Here is a 15,450-nt window from a genome sequence, read left to right as displayed (position 1 = left end):
GGCCCAGAAAGGCTTGTTTAAGAGTATATTCATGGTCACAAAGTGGCACTGGAACGACATTTGCAAGGAGTCTCTACATGCTGCTGAGCCAAGACAGCACTGCCTGGCACTAGGTTTTAGAAGTTTAGGTGAATTCAAAGAGGCACTGGAGAGCTCTGCAAAAGGAACACACACCCAGGGCTAATAAAAGAGAGAAGCTCTAGCTCAGAAAGCTGTTTAGAGTGTTCTGGGTAGACGCCATGCATGTGTGCTGTGTTGTAAACCTCCCCTGCTGTGCACTGAGATGGCATTCCCAGGCAATCCAAAGCAGCAGATGACAGACCACACTATGCAGGAAGGCAAAAAGTCCAGTGTAGTGTAACAGGGAAAGTCTCCTTCGTAATCCCAGTCAAGCATTCAAAAGCCTCTGAACATAAGGGCTGTGTATCCAAGCCACTGCCACACCATAGGACATGGAAACATCATCATTATAGACATATCTTTTAAACCTACACTCCCAAGCAAGGAAATCACAATGCACAGCATTCTGGCCCATAACCTAAAGAAGATTAAGGGAATTCCGAGGCAAAAATCTACCTTAAAACAGCCAGCAACTTCTAGAGGATATAATTAGACTGTCCAAAACAAAGCTTCAACTATCAGAGGAATCTCAGAGGGGCAGTGAGGAGGGAACAGCTGACACCTTTGCCGCCTACAAATGATCAAGGTTGGACTCTAACATCTTAACTTCATCAGGAGCCCCCTCTACTAGAATGCACTTATGAGAAGTCAGCATCTCTCCCCATCTTTTGTTCTAGCTCCACAAAAATGCATGCCTGATTAATCTCTGTTTTGTCAGACTGAATTTGTAAGGATGACCAGGAAAACAAAATGAACAGGAACAGTTTTTCCCCGTACTTCCAACCCCAGCGAGCAGAGCTGCACATGCTGCTCTAAATAACGCCTTGGACACTGCTGTCCCCAGTAGAAGTACATCTCAGGAAGCACCTTAGGCCTTGTTATCCTTTGCAACAGTGCCTCCACTTTTATAAGGGTGAATAGTGATAGGACAAGGGGGAATGGTTTTAAACTGAGACAAGGGAGGTTTAGGTTGGAGATTAGGAGAAGTTTTTCACCCAGAGGATGGTGAGGCACTGGAACAGGTTGCCCAAGGAAGCTGTGGATGCCCCATCCCTGGAGACATTCAAGGCCAGGCTGGATGTGGCTCTGGGCAGCCTGGGCTGCTGGTTGGTGACCTGCACACAGCAGGGGGTTGGAACTGGATGAGCACTGTGGTCCTTTTCAACCCAGGCCGTTCTGAGATTCTCCACACCAACCATTTCACTGTACGGCTGAAATGTATTTCATTCTATTGTCACCTCCAGGACACAAATGCCAGTTTCTATAGAGGCTACAGTAGAGAGTTTTCCTACTAAAAACAAAAAAGGGCAAGAAATATTTGAGGGTCGCACAAGAGTTTCTAAGTCTTCCCAAGGAAGAATGGGATCCTCCTCCAAAGAATAACACCTCCCTGTTGAGTTACCTTCACAGTGCTCATTGCTTTGCCTTTCTCTCCATTCTGGTTATTCTCAGTACCACCCAAGAAAGCCTCCCTGTCAACCTCCAACCTCTTCATTCACAGCTTCTGGATCATTTCTTGCCTATATTAAACATCAAATAATACTCCACAGGAAACTGTACCTAATGTTCCAGTAAAACCAAATGAAATGTTATTAAAGAGACATTCACTTTGCTTGATGCTTTGCACCTTTGATAAAACCATATTTTATTTGATCACAGCTTTCTATCCACTCTTTTACAACATCTTTCAGTGTCATTAATTACGACTTTCTCCAAAATCCAAGACTGTGCCTAATACTTAAGATCAAACTAACAGGCTGTTATAGGTGTGCACGCACCCTGTGAAGTCTGCAGTTTTTCCACTTCTTTCTCTATCTGTGATAGAAACTGAAGAATAATTCAACACTTCCAACCTCCTCTTCCTTCCTTCCTCCACTGAACAATTCAACACAAATCTGCTTATGATCATTCAACCCAATATATCTGCAATCAGCAATTCAGAGAGATGTCTGCTACCACAAAAAAAAATTATAATAATATATAGATATCTCCCTAAAATTGTAGTGTACCAACAGTTAAAAGGGCCCAGTCTTGATATCTCTCCTCTTCAAAGCCCACAAACTTTGATTTAGTGTTTTCATAACCATCTACCCCAGCACTTCAGCTAAATGGCTTTCAACAAATGTAGCTCTGAGCAGTTAATAGTGGCTTTACAGCTGGAGCAGCCTCCAGAACTGCTAGCTTCAGTCTCAAAGTAATTACAACCTTCGAGATAATATTTCTTTTGGTTTGCAGAAATTACCTCAGTTGTCTTAACACAAGTCTGTGTGTTCCCACATCTGCTGAGACTGCCAAGCCTTCCAGGTCACCCTACCAAGTTTTATGACTCTCACCAACCAAACGTTTACTGGAATACTTTGAATCAGACAATCAGTTAACGTGACAGAAATTGCTATCACATCAGGATTATATGTTCACTCTTCCCAATAATGAATGGCACAGCTTGGTAAAAGTTTGTTTGCTATGTTTTTCCCCTCAGAAACTCACCTGTAGAATTCTCTGCAGGATTGAAGGAAGAGCAATAAATGCAGCCATGTTGTTCAGCACTTGCATTGTCAAACTCTTCAAGGCTGAAACACCACGCATGAAAAGTCACCACTACTCATTAGGATTCAAAGAGTAAAGAGGTACATCTTTCAGATTAAGAATTTCATTTCAGTTCATCTTTTCTAATATGAAAACAGTTCTATCACTTTTTACCTTGCACACATTTTGCACTAAGCATTTCAAAAGTGTCAGCATCGCAGTGTCTCTCCTCCCACTTCCTACATACAGTAAACTTTTAGATCTTCAGCCTCTCTTTGCAACACTGCCACTCACTTTTTTCAACCTGCATCCCTTGTTTATTTTATAATCCCACTCACTCTAAAATTTCCTAGCATTAGCATTTGCGTGAAACATTTTTTCCCTCTTGATCCCCCAATTCCCTACAGCAGGAGTCAATATCTGATAGGTGTGGACAACAGCAATTCAGCTTCTTGGTGGGGATAATTAGAAAGCTAGAGCAGTTTGGGAATTAGCAAATTAAGAATGAAAACAAAACCAGTTCTTTGATATCCAAGCGTATTATGTTCTTGCCAATTCTGGTATCACTTCAGACAATATCTTTTCAGCAGGCATCAGCTCTCAAAACGGCTAACCTGGGGAGCATTCTGAATTTAGAGGCAAAGTTGAGTTGAGGGAAGAGAGGTGATTTTTATTTTTGATTCATTCAGCTCCACGCAGGGCTATCCCTATGAATCCAGATACAGCTAACAGCCACTGGAAGGGAAAAAAAGGGAAGCCCAGACAAGGTGACAACCACCACATTTTCTTGTAACACTGCAATCCTTAGCCACATCTGACTACAGCCACTGTGAAGCAGAGGGCTGCAACCAAGCAAGAGGCATTATTATGTCCCAGGATATCTTAAATCACCCATAAAGGGAGGCCTTTCAAGAACACTGCTCTAGATGTGCTACTGACACCCACAATAGATTCAGAGAGCTGGAACTAAGATTAGAGAATTTAGCTGATGTATTCACATTCTGCTGGTTTTAGGTACAACAGGCAGATGCAAAGATAGAGCACAAAAAGGCCAGGCAGAAAAGATGGCAGTGTTTTGCCAAAAGTTAACAAGGTTTTCAAGCCTACTCAGAGCCAAGGCGGCTTTTGTGTGCATTGTTTTTCATAGAGACCATCTTAACAGAGCCATCTGAGTACAGGAGGCTGTGGTAGGGTCCCTCTTCCACCCAGGGCTAAAAACAAGAAGTACCCAACAGCTGCATCCTCCCCATATGACCTCGCTGAGCTTAGTGCTACAGCCACTACAAGCTAGATCAACTGCAAGAGCAGCAAGAGCAGGAAGTGAGTAACAGAACTGCTTTTTATCTATTCAATCAGCAGAGGAGGAAAGACAGCACACAGATTTGGGGTCACAAAAAGTCAAAGTACTTGCATTCAGCATATCGGTACTGTGATGAGCCAGACAATTTCTGTGGGGACATCATAGCCTCCAGCAGGGGAAACCAGAGGGCCTAAAAGAATTGAATGCAAGAAAAAAACAGTAAGAACACGGCAAAAAATGAGGTGTGACCAGTATCACAGCCCACTTCTAAAGCCTCACTTCCATATTATGAGAAACAGAATTACATTTCTCAGGTTTTGTCTGCAGAGGAACAGAAGTGAAAAGCATTAAAGTCATCACAAAGTACTCATGAAAAGCAGTCCAGGTAGCTCCTATCTTAGACTGATACTGTCTGACTGAGATCTGAGCACAGAACACTTCTGGCTCCTATTGTTCCTTCTTTCCCTTTCTCACTGTTCCTTTCCTGGAATCGTGATAACATAAGGAATCTACTTTTACTCCATACTTGACTTCCAGACATGCCATCTCTTCAGACACAGCATTCTCAGTTTTGAACTCAGTTACCTATGTTAAGCATTCTATTAGAAATAAAAATAGGTTCTGTGTCAATGACATCAGCAAAATGAAAACACAACCTAATTCTCTCTGCAAGAGCTGAGGCAAGCTGTACCATCTCCAGCCCTTAAAGATCAGTCTGACTTTAAAGTCAGGGTTTGTGAAGTATTCAGAGCAGCAGAATTCCACAGCCACAGTGCAGGTAACATCAGGTAACTTCCTGCCACCACAAAGATGGCTCCAACCTAAGCATGCCAGTGCCTTCATGTGGTGTTACAAAAGCCATGATCTTTTGCTTTCTTTAGAGTCTGATTAACATTCAACCAAAATTTCAACTGCAGCTAAAAATGGAAAAAGGATATGGTCTAATCTACTTCTCCATAGCTGGTATGTGCTTTATTTTGTGCTTCACTCCTACAAGTGAGCATTTCTCTTGTGGGTTTAAAACCTGAGCAACAAGATGAGGCAGAGCAAAACAACGGCTGCTTGAGATGTGCCAGTATGGAATAGATGGGGAAAGGAAGGAGACATGAAGATAATGCCTCTGGAAATGCAGTGATGTGGGTTTTTATTTCCTTACCTCTCGCTGTTGCTGGTTTAAGTTGTGTGAATTCCTCTGGCAAAGGGCAATTGTTTTCATTAGGGTGTCTTCAATGCTTTCGAGCAAGGGGAGTTCTGCTGAACCTAAGCGTCGGGTGAAAAATAAATTGCCATTACAGAAATGATTAGGTATGTTAACTCCCAGTCATTCTGCAAAATAAATTCATGCTGTTCTACTAAAAGCTGCTCCCTACAGTGAACTACTGCATTATAAAGACATGTCCTGATTTTCTGCACTTCAATAGATGCCCTATGTATCGTAGCATTTAAGACTTCTCACATAATCAAATATGGAAGATTTAGCTGTAGTTCAGGACACAATCAAGCAACAAATACAAGCTCTGCATTTGATTAGGTACACCCTTGAATCCTGGGGCTAGTGAAGAGTGCTTGTCTTCTGTAGGCAGAACATTCTTTCTTCCATGAGAAGGGTTTTTTTTGTTTTGTTTTGTTTTTTTGTTTTGTTTTTAAGAAGTTGCTTCTATATTCAACATCATCACTGTTCATAGCTAATGACTGGTAAGGCTCAGTAATGAGTATGAATGGATTATAACAAGGAAAACATTTCTGGTAAGGCTCTGGTAAGAGTAGCAGCTGCAATCAGGAGTTAACAGAACAACTGAACAGACACAATAAAACCCACTGGTTGTTTACGAGTCTCAACAGTGATCAAAGTAACAGATGAAGGAAGTGCAATCAGAATAACTGCCGCAGCCACATGGATGAAAAGTTAAGAAAATGTCACCACAGTATCTAAAAACCTGAAAGAGGACCTCATTATGCCACTTGTCAGACATACATTTTGTATTTTTTACATTCATCCCTTTTTAAGAGAAAGTGGAATTTAAGTTGGTAACTTACCTCCATCATCTTGTGTAAGCATCAGCAACTTGCTCTGCAATCGCTGAAACAAAAGAGGTCTCAGAACAGTAAGCTTGCAGAATGTTGATGGAAGTGTTTTTAAAATGATCTGGCTACTAGGGCTTGTCTTTATTTTCCTCCCCAGTACAACTAGCACTGGATATGTTTCTTTCTAAATATTGAAAGGAAAATAGAAGCTAGAATATTATTTTTAATTAAGAAAATCAAATTTCACTATCTATTATCCATTCAGTATTTGAAGACAGTCTTTCACAGTAAGCTGGAAAAGTACAGTGATCTGCTGAGCCTGCACACAACTCAATGTGCCATTTTTTGACATAAGATAAACTCCTACATGGACTGCAGTGGGAAATTGGGAAGCAACGGTAGTATCAAATCTTAACACAGGACATCACGCTGGTGAAGAGCCTGGCAAAACTGTGACACTCATGACTTCAGGCAAAAACGCCACATTCAGAATTCCAGAGTACTGTACCTCGAGCATAACCAGAAAGGCACCATGGATATCTCCCTTCTTCTCCAGTAAATATGAGGAAGCTTCATGGAGCTGATGTTTCTGGGTTATCTAAGTTAAAAAATAAATAAACAAATAAAAAGTGAACATCTATCTTAAGATATCTGCCAGAGTCTGTTTACTCCCCAAAAGGACAGCTGCATGTTCAGAGAGGATCTGTCTGCACAGGCACATCAGCCAGGCCGAGCACCAGCCAGGCTGAGCATCAGCCCCCACTTACACTGCTTCAGTTCAGAAGCTGCACTATATTGCCACCATCAACATTACAATCTTTAAATTTATGAAATCCACATCAAGGACAGATAAGTCAAAATTTTCCTAAGGGAAGTAATAGTCACTGTCCAGCAGTAATCAAATTTTGGCAGCACTGCTACCCAAAAACCCTGGCTTGTATTATTTCAGATACTTTCAACACATTAGTCAGAATTAAGACAGACTATCTGCATTCTGCAGTTACTCAGAAGATTCAGTACACTATCAGCCTTTCTATAAGCCCTGAGACTAAACTCAAGATCAGTATGTTAAATACAGCTAACAGTGCTGCAGTTTAGTAGCTTGAGGGGCCAAATACTGAAGAACTGATCCACCACTTTGGTAGGAGCTGACATGAATGCTTCCCCCAGTCCCCGTGTCCTTATAACGTGTCTTTTCTACCTGGATGGTTTCCTCCAACCTGCAGTACTCCAGGACTTTCAGTGTCTCCAGAACATGGTCAGGGCTGTGTTGACACAGCAGCTCGATGAACTGCTCCGTGACGTGGGGTGGTAGGTGCAGGAGGTCTTGGTTGATGCCTTCTCTGGAATATAAAAAGCACAGCTCAAAAGTTTGGCTGGAAAGAAGAGCTTCTAACTCAAATGTGTGCTGCCTTTTATGCTTAATACAAAAATAAAAAATTTGGCTGTAAGAGCAAAATTACACCATCTCTACTAGTTCCTCTAGTAGAGTCTGTTAGGAAGCATTCCATTTGTTCCATAACATATTCTACCAATGCCTCAGCATACATCGAACTATTAAAGATCCCTGAGAAGAAAGGTTCCAGCACAGACATCTCTTCAGCATCTCAATGGCAAAGACATGCAAAAACCCACCTAATTTATCTAATAAGCTTTATGATCTGAGCTGTTTTCAGATGCTGACTGTGTGTCTGTCCTGTAGAGCTCCCCCAAGCATGCTTGAAGAAATACTGCCTTTTGCTTATTGTTAATGAAGCTGTTCTTTGATCCACATTATTGCTTTTTAATGCACCTTCCATTGGAATACAGCATCTCTATCTACTTCACTCAGGTATGTATTCATGCTTCTGTTAGGGAAACATCCTCACTTTTATTCAGTATTTCTTGTCAAACTGAACAGAACTAGCAAATTGCCCTTGCAGAGTCCATAACTACACACTGGTTGATTACCACTGGGTCATTGGCAGAGCAAGTTTCCACCTGTAAAAGTGAACATTCCCTGCATACTGCTCAGGACTGAGCCAAAGGCTGCCTCTGCTCTCAAGGGTTTTGCAATCAGCTGCAAATACAGAACTGTATTAAACAGGAACTAAAAATATCTGCCTCATTTCCCAGCATGAGATCTGCTTAATCAACACAATGCAGGTGGAGTCCCCACTCAACTGCTGTGTTTCCTGTCCTTGCTGTCTCCCTCATCTCCTCTGCCACGATGGCCAGGCCAGCAATGCAGACCCCACACTGCTGTGGGTAACTGCCTGCCCCAAGCTGCTCAGAAAGCCAATCTGCAGTTTTCCTTCTGACTGCAGTCCAGGTGACTTCTACAAGCAAAACTCAGATCCCAGTTAAACTCTCTCTGAAAGGAACTTCTCCAAAACCCTTCCAGCAGCGGCAGTGCTTCGTGCAATGAACCTTTCCCAATCCCTTAGCTTATGAAGCAAACTTATAACGTGGGGAAAACAGAAGAAAACTGTCCTGTTCCCAAAGCTATCCCTGCATCCTGACTGTTCTTTACTCATCTTGTTTTTAAAGAGCAACATAAAACAAGAGATTTCCATGAATTGGGATGACATTGCTGATCCTCCTTAGAGTCAGAGCACCTACGTACAGCCTTTCAAAATGAACAGCAGCTCCCCACCACTGCAGATTAGATCTCATGTAGATCTCAGGTTGATTACACAGAGGAACAGCAGAAGTTGATCCTTTCTAGGCAACATGGCTCTTAGGCCTGTTCTGAAGCTCTCACTGAGAAAGAAAACAGATCATGACATGCATTTAGTTTTGTTACCCTTCTGATCAGGAATTCATAATCACTGATGTGCCAATCCTGCAGCTGTGTGATGGGAGAAGTTGAACATAGCACGTGAGCCTCTTGCTTCCTGGGAGCTACAAGGATTACCATCCGACAAGAAAGACCAGGAGGACACTGTGCCTCCAGCAAGCCAAAAGAAGCTTCGTGCAACTGCAACTGCTTGATTAGAAATCATATTTGTCTAGAAAGGAAAGAGTACTGATCAGGCTGTCCAAAATATGGACACATATTTTGCAAAACTTGGTATCCAAGCTGTAGCGTTCCAACAAGTGTTCCACTCTTCTTTTCTACTAGACTGAGGGAAAGAAAGGAAAAAGAAGCAGCTGTCTAAAGCAATTTCTGTCTACAAAAATGGGAAAAATGGCAAGCCACGCATTTGTAGTATGAGAACAAAATCATAGCATGGAAATAACTCTGACACCTAGTATTTGTGACTTAACGAGCAAGCCAATCTTTTCCTTAACCATTTCACTTGAGAAATCCAGACAAGCAGTAAGGGAACAGATTTTGGTAATGTTAAAAACCAAGCTGCTCTCCTGAGCCTTGCAGGTCCTGCCCAGCCCATCACAATCAGGTTCTCCTTCAATGCCCCACAGCAAACAGCTCCCCAGCCACACTCTGCGTGCTCCTTTCTAAAAGGAAGAGACCACCACCAATTCCTCACAAAACACGGCACAGCTGAGCCTTGTAGAGCTGTGGTTAGCTGTCAGCCAGGAGAGCCTCTGTTACACCCTGCAAGTTTTGCTATCTGTTGATACATTTACAGACCCAGAACACTGAGTTGCTACATACAGTTAATACATAATGTAAATGACTTTGTATTGCAAACAGACATGCTTCATTGCATTTTTTTTTTTTTTTAAAGAAAAGAGTTTAAAGTGGAAACTGGCAATGGCTGTGACTAATGAACTGAGTAACATACACTACATTCTCCATTTTCTGTGGCTGCTTATATGATACGAGCATAAGGACATTTAGTTTTAATTTCCCTGAGCAATTCCTGTTAACTCTGCTTTCTCCCTTCCCCCTCCCAGCTCCTTTAAAATAAATCTCCAGCTAAATTAAATGGGCCAAATTAATCCCTAATGCAATTCCACCGACTCAGCATCCTTACAGCAGCGTGACGCGCCTTGTCCCCCGTACCATCAAGCTATAGTTTGTTTCTGAGACAATCCAAGCTTCCTTGATTCTCTATTTTAACACAGATTTTGCTCAGAAGAAGCATATAAATACATAAATGGACTGAAAAGAGACAGAAGTTGTGACAAGAACCAAGTCACTACTGAAGGTATCAGTACACCACAAAGTATGGCTGTATCTATAGATTGGGTCCTGCAGTCAGGTTTCCTCCTCCCACCTTGGGGTACAGGTCAGCTCTCTTTGTCTTAGAAGCAGAACAACCTCAGAGCAGTGAGAAATAGCACACAAAACCTTGAATGTTACTGAAGAGATAAGAATAAAAGGAAAAAAGGAAGGAAAAAAAAAAGGACCCCATCAATAATCTAGGATCTCTGTTTCTTACTGGCAACACAGTTCAATAACAGCAGCTTAAACATTGAGAACTCCCTCTTTAAGGTCAGTCACAGTCATACATGAATTCACAGTATTTAATTTTGTTCTTTTCTGTGCAACTTTCCCACTTTTGCTTATTGAGTAACCTGGCAACTGCATCACAGGCACTACTGGGCCATCTCCGTTACTTGGGATGCAGAACATCACACTGCAGTCGAGAATTAGAGGAGTTTAAAGCACGGGAGAAAGAGGAATACCGACAAATTCTGCTATGATGTCACAGGGCCTGAGGCTGTCTGCTGAATCTTTGAGGGGAAAAACAGAGATCTTTTGGAAGATCAGATACAGAAAGCTGCTTCCTACCAAACTGGCTTGATTGTTAATTCTTATTAGAATAGATAGAACTACAGGAAAAACAGTGGTTAAATACTCTGCAATAGAGCTAAACTAGATACATTTATCATTTGGGGATTATGCAGAAGGTGACAAGACAGGTTAACTACTGCCTGCACTGGTCTTGCTTGCTGCAAGTGGTATCACAGCACAACCAACCCAAGCTGATGCTCACTACCCCTGTACTGGATACTACTGCATCCAGCTGGGTACCACCTCTGCTAAATTATTTCTTGTTGTTTAATCTAAACCATTCTGTTTGTTTCCTATAAAACCCAAATAAAATATTTCTCAGCAAACAGATTTTTTTTTTTTTTGGACACTGAAGAAACATACAAGGCATGGGAGTTCATCCCTTCCATACAAAAGACAATAGTAGAACTTAAGGAAAATCCAAACTGATCATCTAAAACATGCATTTGTACTCCAACGAGAACTGAAACATCGACACTATATCTAATATCTAAATACATTACCTTTCCCAACTCCTCCTCTTCATAAAGCATAATTAATTTGTAGCTAATTGACAAAGTGGGATCTCTCCTTTAATAGCATTAGCAATTGCTATTGGATATGTGCATAGATAAATGTCTTACAAAATAAATGTATAACATCAAGGTCTTGAAGCATTTGAAACTGATTCAACGAAAAGAGAACGCTCAGTGCTGAAATACTGAAAGAACAGGAGCAGATGGAACAAGTAACTAGTTAAAAGCTTTCAATGAGACATGGCAGGAATTCTGAGATTATAGAAATGCAAACTGTCAATAGATCAAAACACATTTCTGTGTACGTGAAATCTGGGCAGCTTGGTCAAGCAATCAAACCAGTGGGTGCCTGTGAACAGAAATGTCAGCTCAGTCACAGGGGAACCATTTCACAGACTTCCCAAAGAAGCTGTTAGGGCAATGCCTACTCCCCCCCAACGTGGGGGAGATATTACATTGCATTTATTGGAACCCACACTGCTTCCCAGTTAGGAAGGCAGGCGTGGGCTCTGCTTTAAGATCATCCTTATTTCTCTGCTACCCTTCTCACCTTTGGGCAGTCTGAAGAGCAAATCACCTTTTCTAAGCCCCCAGACTGGGTGTAGACTGTATACTGATGCACTGTGCCAAATAAAAATGTTTTAAGCCACGTAGTTTGCAAAAGGTCAGATTTGCTTACATACCTCGGATCAAGCAGACTCCTTAGAAATTGGAAAAGTAAGAACTGGTCCTGTACAACAGGAGGAGACAGAGTATTATTAGCTGTAAAGCAGTGATTCCTGAACTACTTTCATGATTCATGGTTGGTGCCTTTAGACATTTGCCTTGAGTACATAGTTATGCATCACTCTTCAAGAATATTTGCTGATCTGTGAACACAAGCCATATTGCATTCAAAACTGAAAATTGCATTATCAAGTGATGCAAACAGCAACACAGAGATCATACGTTTTTATGGTCAGAACTTTACAAGCAGGTGCAATAATCCATCTAAACTAATTCCTGCAGCAGAGTACCTGCCAAGCTATTTTTCCCCATTTATGACACAGCACCAACTAACCATTACTCCCAGCCATCACTTCTTACAAGAACAGCAACCTCACTGTGAAGAAGTGCCAACATTAATGAGTTTTGACACTGTACCTGAAGGTTTGCAATGATGCTCTCAATCTGCTCAGTGAAGTGGATGGCCACCAAGTCAGCAGCTTTACATGGGCTGAGTAGCAATAACTCCTTTGGAGTGGGAAACACAGTAAAAATCATTACTTTTATAGATAATGTAATTATGCAGCATCACCAAGACCATTCATACTGTAACAGCATCCTTCTCTAGATGAAAGCTGAAAGCTGTAAAATAAAGAGTACTATCATACAAAAAATGGTTATGAAAACAACTAGAAGGGTGGCATGTAAAAGCCATCTCAGCTCTCACTTGAGGAAATGATTTCATCAAGTTTTTTGAAAGCTGTGCTTTACTTCATGACAAGAAGACCAGCTAGTACCAGCTGGGAAGAGTTCCAGCAACAGAAAGGAAACAAAGCCATCAGTTGACTCTAGGACATTTCTTAGTGTTTAAGGGGCTTGAACCGAACCAAATCAGAAGTTTAACTGCAGATTTCCGATAACTTAATTCCTCTGATATCTGTTCAGACATGGAAAAAAAATGTAAAATTTCTTTATGGAGAAATAAGAAAAAAAAATCTTTAAGATGCTTGTGAGTTTGCCCCGCCTTCCTGCAGCTCTTGGATCTGTGTGTCTCCCAGCTTTAACTATTTGTGAACATGCCACTTCTTGAGAAAGCAGTACTGACACAGGTCGTGTGTGCCCAAGGACAGGAAGCACCACCAAAATAACATTATGATTAAAGAAGGGTCTTAGGCTTCATTTTGAAGACGGACATCAAGGACCAACTGCTAGGTGGGATGATGGAGAAAAGAAAAAAATATCTATCAGAAACTCGCTATTACACAACCAGCAGGAAAGAAGCAGTAATGGGAAAGCCTCTCTAGAGGCTTCTGGTTTCAGCTGAAGAGGTTGCTTTCCTGCTTTGATATCTCAGCAGATGAAAGGACAGTTGTTTGAAGACCCAAAATCACGACAATATCCTAGTAAACTATAACGTTCTCATAAAACTCACTATTATAAGCCTTTTGAATGTTTGAGAAGAGAACTAATACACTGGAGAAGAACAAATCCCTCAGCCCCCAGTAAGCTCCTAAGCCACATGAAATTGCAGATATTGTTCACCAATCCCTGAAAAAGGAAAACGTCAAAAGGAAAGAGGGAGTTGATTCCAGCTGCAGCACCCAAAGGTGACCTACAGAAAAGGGTATTTGCCCAGCACATTTCTGGAAGAAGATGCAAGAGTACAGGGAATGGGAAACTCAGTCACTCACTAAGCCAAGCAATGTATGCCATATATACCAATACAAGTAGATAAACAAGCACTCAGTAGGAGAGAAAACAAAGCAATCACAAGAAAGCAGCACAGTAGACAGCAGATTGCTCAACCTACAAAGCCCAGCATGGAACCAGTTGTTTTAACAAGACAGCAGCATGTCAGCCTTCCACAGCATTACCACCACCACCACCACTCTCCATAGGATCTGGAAGTGCATCTGGAGAGCAGACTACTTCCAGGTGCTGGCAGAGACTAGAAGTATTCTGTATCTTTCAAGTGGTACCTCGTGCTTTACTGCTCTCCCTGAGTGATGCAGACTTCTGTAACCACTTTCAGCTACGTGGTCTGGGCAACTGCATGCCTGCTTGCTTCACAGACTGAGTTATTTTCCTGGCTCACCTCCAGATCACCCTGGAGGAGACTGACACCAGCTTGTAACTACTAGAGTTATAATGGATTCCCTCTGTCTACCGACTGGGAAATTATTTCAGGCATCTCCACCTCCTGAAGCAAAGGAAAACTGAAGAGATAGGAAAAGTTATTAGATAGATAAAGTCTAGCAACAGTCTGCATTTTACAGCAGAAGCTGTGACCCCATTTTCCTATAGGTTAGAATTAGCAGAATATTGAGGTTGAATGCTATCATCATTGTAACACGATAAATTTGATACCACAGATTGTGAAGTCAGCAGTATCAATGTCCTGAGCTCACTGCTGCTGCACATTCAGGAGATACAACACCTACATGTGGATCTCTTCCCTGTTACACAGCACTTACAAGCCATCATCTCCTGATACAATCCCATCCTCCAATAAGCAATACTTGAAACCAGGAAACCACGGAAGGCAGTCTGAATTTAAGAGGTGTATTTACATTATGACACTACTAAACCACACAAGCATCTTAAAGTGAGAGCTAATTGTTTTGTTCAAGCCACAAAACACTTCTGTAACAGAGCAGCACCAGGCAGAGCCAGCAAGTTAACAGGAGCTCAGGTATCATGGGTGTAAGATAGACTGTACCTCTATATGTTCCAAAGCTTTCTGCCACACTGCCTGCTTTTCTTCAGCACTGTAACCAGGCATGGACAGGATGTTGTGAATATAGTTGAAAACTTCTTCCTGTAAAGCATAAAACCATCAGTGGTACAGTATGCTCTTCAATGCTGGTAACAGTATTGTTGTTAACTATCTGAGGATGATTAGGGCTAGTACACTCTTATTAAGCAAGTCAGAAGCTTCCTGAAAAGCTGCCAGGAATAAAAAAATAATAAAATAAAAGCCAAGAGAAACAGACCAGAAAATGACACTAAAAGTGTTAAAAACTATGGTCAAAGTGTTCCTTCACTATTGTAGACGACTACCTCTTGCTCACAAGGAAAAAGCACAGGACATCAATCCTCAGCTAAAAGTATAGGCAAAGATTCCTCTACCAGAAAGTGGTAGAATTTTCCCAGTGTATGCCCAAATTCTTCTTTATATTTGCCTCTCCCCCAGGTCCTCCTACACAGTTCTCAGCTCAGATACCCTCCTGCACCACATCTTCAGACCACCTCACTACCATAACCTCCCTCTACTGCTTCACCCACACAACTTTCAGCATAGCACACTCACATAGAGCCGGTGAGATCACATTTGCCAGACTCTGCCCCCAACTTTTGATGGTAATAGAGAATATCTGAAAAAACTGCAGTGGATTTGCACTAATAGACAACTAATAAGCAAAAAGAGTGGACTAATGACAAAAAAAGCATTGCCTTTAGCAGCATTTGCAATAAATCACAATCAGCATTTGAGTTTTACATATTGGCACTGACTAAAATTGAAAGGGAAACCAAAAGCTCTGAAGCTTTAAAAAAAAAAAAGTCAACTCCTC

General features: G+C 41.6%; 1 protein-coding gene across 1 annotated transcript in view; it reads right to left on the bottom strand.

The window, feature by feature from the left end:
• The window catches only part of LOC100550859 (vacuolar protein sorting-associated protein 8 homolog), a 46,060-nt gene that overhangs the window by 13,603 nt on the left and 17,007 nt on the right, over positions 1 to 15,450 (bottom strand). The window contains exons 18-26 of the mRNA XM_010716712.2: positions 14,598 to 14,696; positions 12,317 to 12,406; positions 11,857 to 11,903; positions 7,173 to 7,314; positions 6,480 to 6,569; positions 5,984 to 6,026; positions 5,103 to 5,206; positions 4,058 to 4,136; positions 2,608 to 2,690 (exon numbers count right to left, since the gene is read on the bottom strand). Of these exons, the coding sequence (XP_010715014.1) occupies positions 2,608 to 2,690; positions 4,058 to 4,136; positions 5,103 to 5,206; positions 5,984 to 6,026; positions 6,480 to 6,569; positions 7,173 to 7,314; positions 11,857 to 11,903; positions 12,317 to 12,406; positions 14,598 to 14,696 (777 nt within the window). The remainder of the gene's footprint in view (positions 1 to 2,607; positions 2,691 to 4,057; positions 4,137 to 5,102; positions 5,207 to 5,983; positions 6,027 to 6,479; positions 6,570 to 7,172; positions 7,315 to 11,856; positions 11,904 to 12,316; positions 12,407 to 14,597; positions 14,697 to 15,450) is intronic.

This window comes from Meleagris gallopavo, chromosome 11 (assembly GCF_000146605.3).
Source record: "Meleagris gallopavo isolate NT-WF06-2002-E0010 breed Aviagen turkey brand Nicholas breeding stock chromosome 11, Turkey_5.1, whole genome shotgun sequence".
NCBI classification, from domain to species: Eukaryota; Metazoa; Chordata; class Aves; order Galliformes; family Phasianidae; genus Meleagris; species Meleagris gallopavo.
This window is presented reverse-complemented; position numbering and strand designations above follow the sequence as displayed.